We start from the raw sequence: 5,296 nt of genomic DNA, 5'->3' as shown, positions 1-5,296 counted from the left end.
GAGTCAAGTTCAGCGGCAACTGCCCAAATGGAGAATGGAGGTGATTTTTTAGTTCTCGTTCTTCTTAAATTTTCCTGGGGAGGAACCCAACCTTTCCAGATGGGGAAGGTGGTGTCTCTCAGGTGAGCCAAGGAGAGGAGGCCTTGGGAATCCTGCATTCATTTTCCTCACGTGAGCCTGGAAGAGGAAAGGCTGGTGGTTTCTCAGGCCTGGACCAGGTGGTCTAGACCCCTCTTCCTGGCTGGATTGGCCTTTGTCCAGCTTTCCCCTCCCTGTGGGCCTCTCTCCCCACCTGCCCCTCCCTCTCATGGGCCTTGGCCATGGTCTATACTTCCTCTCGGTCCACTGCACATGCCTACCCTTCTCAGATTGAACTTTCTTACCCCACCTCAGCTCTCCTTCCAAAGCCCTCGTGGCTGAGAACTTGTCTCATGTGTGTTTCACACATGGGCTTTCTCCTCCCTGGACAGCAAGAGTCCCAGAGGGAGCTGCTGCCCCTTCCCTGACTTCGGCTTCTCCCTCCACCTCCTCAGTCTTTCTCCTCCTGGCTCTTCCCTTCTTCCCTCTCCTCCCCCCCTTCCTTACTGGGGCTCTGCACCCATCCCTGTAATCTTCTGAGGCTGGATGGGCTGGCAGAATGGCCTTGGGGATGCAGGACAGGCAGAGAAATGCTGACCTGTCAGCACTATAAATCTCTCAGGAATTAGGGGCTCTGTCCAGCCCTGCTGGATGGCCCCTCTCTCAACTTGAGCTTACGTCAGGTGAGTAACCCTGGGAAAACAAAGCAATCTGGAAATTTGGGGTGATTACCAAGGTGTGTTACGAATTCTGGACTCAGCCTCTTGCTGCCAGGCAAACCAAAGCTGATAATACCTCAATTAGTTGGCTGGCACCACAAGCCAGCCAAGCTCCCTGGCCCTATATAAAGGCCATCCCCAGCCCAGAACTTCAGAAGGTGTCCTAGTTTCCTCTAGCTTTTCCATCCATCCTTCCTTTGGAATACCTTGCTGTCCGCCATGAATCGCCAGGCCAGCCACAGCCAACAATCTTGCAGATCTTCCAGCGGGGGCCGCCGCCAGGGCTTCAGTGCCCACTCAGCTGTGGTGTTGGGCCAGAGCCGGGTCAGCTCCACCAGGTCCTCCTCGACATCCCACTCAGGCAGGGGCGGTGGTGGGTCTGCTGCCTGTGCCATGATGGGAGGAGGTTTTGGCAGCAGGAGTCTCTACGACCTTGGGGGCAACAAGAAGGTCTCCATCAGCTTGGCCAGAGGCAGCTCCCGGGCTGGAGAGTTTGGGGGGGCCCGCAGAGGCAGTGGTTTTGGAGGTGGTGGAAGAGGGATGGGTGGGGGCTTTGGTGGAAGGGCTGGGGGTTTTGGTGGAGGAGCTGGTGGCTTTGGAAGAGGAGCTGGGAGTTTTGGTGGAAGAGCTGGTGGCTTTGGTGGCCCTGGGGGCTTTGGTGGGCCTGGTGGTCCAGGTGGCTTCTCTGGGAGAATCCAGGAACTGACTGTCAACCAGAGCCTTCTGCAGCCCCTCAATGTGGAGGTCGACCCCCAGATTGGGGAAGTAAAGACCCATGAGCGGGAGCAGATCAAGACCCTCAACAACAAGTTTGCCTCCTTCATCGATAAGGTGAGCCCATCTTGGGACAGCTGGACAGTGAGGAAACCCGGCTTAACTGGGATGGTCTCTTTTTCTTCTTCTCATTGTGAACCTGAGGAAGAACTTGTGGGTTCATCCTACACTTCACGTCCTCTGTGGCATGTCAGCAAGTGGTGTAACAGCAGGTGATGGAAATATTGGATGGAGTTACTGCACCTGTCACATGCCCCATCACTGTGGTTTGTCAGAGGCACTGCTGGGATTGTTTGTTGCCGTCATGGAGGTCCCCTCACTGTTGCTCTCTGAAACTCAAACACAGAATTCCCTCCCTATGCCAGGGGAGTTGTGAGCTGTTTCCCTTTGAAAGAGAGGCTGACTCTGCCCAAGCTCGATTTGTCTAAGAGAGGAGTTCATCTGCCATCAGCCTATGAAGAGGGATGCAGAGAGGTTTTGGGAGGTGGGATGGGTAGGGATGAGGGGTACCTCCTCCTCGGTGGTTCTCACAGGAAGACTTCAGGGTGAGGAGCTGTGAGTGTTGAGGCCATTTGATATTTGTATACACTATGATAATTGTTGTGGTCACCAGAGGGTATTTAGGTTTTTGGTGGCTGCTGAGTGTTTCAACCATACTGTTGAGTATTATGTGATCCTGGGAAAATATCAGGCCTTAAAGAGAGGATTCATAGGGACTCTTTGGGGTCCCCTCACCCTACATCAGTGTCCTAGGCAAAGCCAAAGGAGGAAAAGTGTCTTAACATTGAAATACCAGACCTTTGTAGAGGTGAAACTCTTCAAAGTCAAGTGACCTGCTTGTTCCCAGCAGACACCTGGTGTCCCAGTAGAGTATTCACAGAAAGGTGGAAGGTGATGTGACATGCTGGTTCCCCAGTGCTGGGCCCAGGAGCAGCTCTCATCACCCTTCAGGGCGGATTCCCAGGTCTTGGAGCCCTGAGTGTCCAGCATAGGGCCTGGCATGAGCTTGGTGCTTGGCAAATGTTTGTTGAATGGCCGATTGATTGGTATTTATTGCACGTGTTTATGCAGTTGGTCTTGAACTTGTGTGCAGAAATGTTTTGCAGCAAATGAAAGTTTGAGACATCTTTAGCTAATGGTGCAGTTTAAATGCAGCTGAGCCCTACATTTAACCAGCTTGGCAGAGAGAGCTGACTCTAGGTGATTCTGGACCCTGTTTCCTGCGACAAGGGCGGCCTGAAAGCCATTTCCCTATGGCTTTTGCTCTTTCCCACCTTCATGCAATGTACCCACCTGTACTGCAAACCTCCTCCTGGGGTCTATGTCTGCTCTAGGATGTTGGACTCTCCTGCTATTTGTTGAATACTAAATGATTGAGGAATGAATGATGGAGGAATAAATGAATGAATGAATGAATGATATAGCAGGAAGATCATCAAGCGTAAGTATCGGGAAACCTCAGTCCTGTTTTGTTACTGACTTGTGTGACTGTTGTCATCTCTGGGCTTCAGTTTCCTTATACCTGCACAGTCGGGCTCTGCCTCTCCCACGTCATACCAACACTGCTGTCCACAGGGGGTTAGCACTCAACTATCACAGCATTCAAAATGCAGCCCTGCAGGAGAGACGAGGAGACCCCTGGGACTTTGTTTGGGGATGTCATGAGCCACCATGACTGGAGCTGGCCCCAGACATTTCCTTGATGCTCTTCTCATTGGGCGGCAGGTGCACTTCCTGGAGCAGCAGAACAAGGTCCTGGAGACCAAGTGGAGCCTCCTGCAGGAGCAGGGCTCCGGTTCTAATACCAACAACCACAACCTTGAGCCTTTTTTTGAGAACTACATCAGCAGCCTCAAGGCCTTCCTGGATGGGCTGCACCTGGAGAAGGACAAGCTGCAGGGTGAGCTGAGGGGCATGGAGGAAACTGTGGAAGACTTGAAGAAGAGGTGCGTGCTGCCCTTGTCCCGGGGTGGGGCTGGACGGCGGGAGAGGGGGAGGGGCGGATGGCAGGAGGCCTGGGCTCCAGCTTAGCTCTGTTCCAGCTGGCCGCAAGCTTGCAGGAATTTACCCCATCCTCTCTGACTCTCGATATCCCAGTCTTTAAAAGAGAGGCTCATGGCTTGCTTGAGAAAGATATCCTTTTGAGAATTTAATGAAAGGGTACCTACATATAATTTAAGGAGTTCCAAGACACCCCGAAGCTCATTCATGAACCTAACAGGCTCAGAAAACATCCTATGTCCTCCCTGGGCTAGACAGTCTTCAGGTTCCCCTCCAAATAGGAATTTTATTTCCCCCGTCAATAAGCCTCTCAGTGAGTAGCAACCTGCTGTGCCTTTGTTAAGCCCCGTTCTGCCACTTATGAGCTCTGGGATCTTGAGCAAGAGCCTCAGCTTCTCTGTGCCACAGTCTCCTCACTGGAAAATGGGGATGGGGTAGTATTGACCCTATTTGCTGTAATGAGGATTGAATGAGTTAATACAAGCATAATTCATGAAGCAGGATCTGGCACATTCTTAACGACCCATTCTTGGTTTTCATTAAGTCAGGAAGTATCTACTGGGAGCCCATGGGGCTACCATACTTGCCATACACAGAGTTGGCACCACACACCTTCCCCTGAAAGCTCCTGGCAGCTCAGTCATCTCCCTCTGCTCATATAATAGCTCACAGAACAAAAAATCCCAAGTTCTCCAGGAAGCCTTCTGGGATTAATCAAAATAGGACCCTGCTAGGAAGAGGCTTCTACTCCTGTGTCCGGTAATTGCCATCATTGTTACTAAGTGGTACCTGGCACATAGTAGATGCTCAGTAAAGTCTGTTGGATAAACTCTCACCTGAATCTGGAAGGCTGTGCTTTGTACTGACAAATGTTTTGAGCTAGACCGGCAGAGGCCCTGAGTCTATGTTACTTATGAGGAGTGCTCGGGGCCAAAGGGACATCCTGGAGAAGGCGGATCAGAAAGGGACTCTTTTCTCAAAGGTACGAAGAGGAGATCAACAAACGTACAGCTGCAGAGAATGACTTCGTAGTCTTGAAGAAGGTGAAGGATCCCCCCACCCTCAGCCCCAGCCCAAAGCCTCACAAAGCAGAGTGGTTTAAAGGTTGAGGGGAAGCGCGAGTTTAGTCCTGCTAAGCGGAGGGTCTCCTGTACGCCATGTGGATGAGGGCCCGGGCCAGGGAGGTTGCCCACCGAGCAGGGCCTGAAGATTCTATATGGCAGGCTCTAAAGGGCCTACCAGACTTTGGCCATGCCCCTTCTGATGGGCCCGTGGGGTTTATGAATCTGAATAGGTCTTGAGTTTTGATTAGAAAATGGACAAAGAGAAGAAATAGGGTTTTGTTTTTTTCAGGAGTACATTCCCAGGAGCTAGTTTGCAAATTTAGATTCTCCCTCAGGCCCTCCTCACAAACCCTCCTCACCAGGGACCCGGTGTAGTGGCCCCAGCCCCGCTCACCTCTCAGCCCTTAGCCTCTTTTGCTCCTCTCTGTCGGGTATTCGCCAGGCCAGCCTGCCAGACAGCAGTCTAGTCCTGTTAGGACATGTCTGCCTGGGCCTCATTTCCCCTGAGTGGAAGCCCCCGGGGGGCAGGCTCTCGTGGCCCCTTCCTCAGGGCCCAGGACTGGGCCAGTCTACAGGTTGGAGGGGACAGTGACTGAACTGTCCCTCAGGATGTCGATGCTACCTACATGATCAAAGTGGAACTGGAGGCTAAGGTGGAGA

General features: G+C 52.3%; 1 protein-coding gene across 1 annotated transcript in view; it reads left to right on the top strand.

Moving 5' to 3' along the window:
• The first annotated feature begins 1,016 nt into the window (after positions 1-1,016).
• The window catches only part of LOC102739835 (keratin, type II cytoskeletal 1b), a 15,726-nt gene continuing 11,446 nt past the window's right edge, over positions 1,017-5,296 (top strand). The window contains 3 exon segments of the mRNA XM_081818966.1: positions 1,017-1,628; positions 3,297-3,517; positions 4,555-4,615. Coding sequence (XP_081675092.1) covers positions 1,017-1,628; positions 3,297-3,517; positions 4,555-4,615 — 894 coding nt within the window.

Source organism: Leptonychotes weddellii, chromosome 5 (genome assembly GCF_054177405.1).
Source record: "Leptonychotes weddellii isolate Sample4059 chromosome 5, ASM5417740v2, whole genome shotgun sequence".
NCBI lineage: Eukaryota > Metazoa > Chordata > Mammalia > Carnivora > Phocidae > Leptonychotes > Leptonychotes weddellii.
This window is presented reverse-complemented; position numbering and strand designations above follow the sequence as displayed.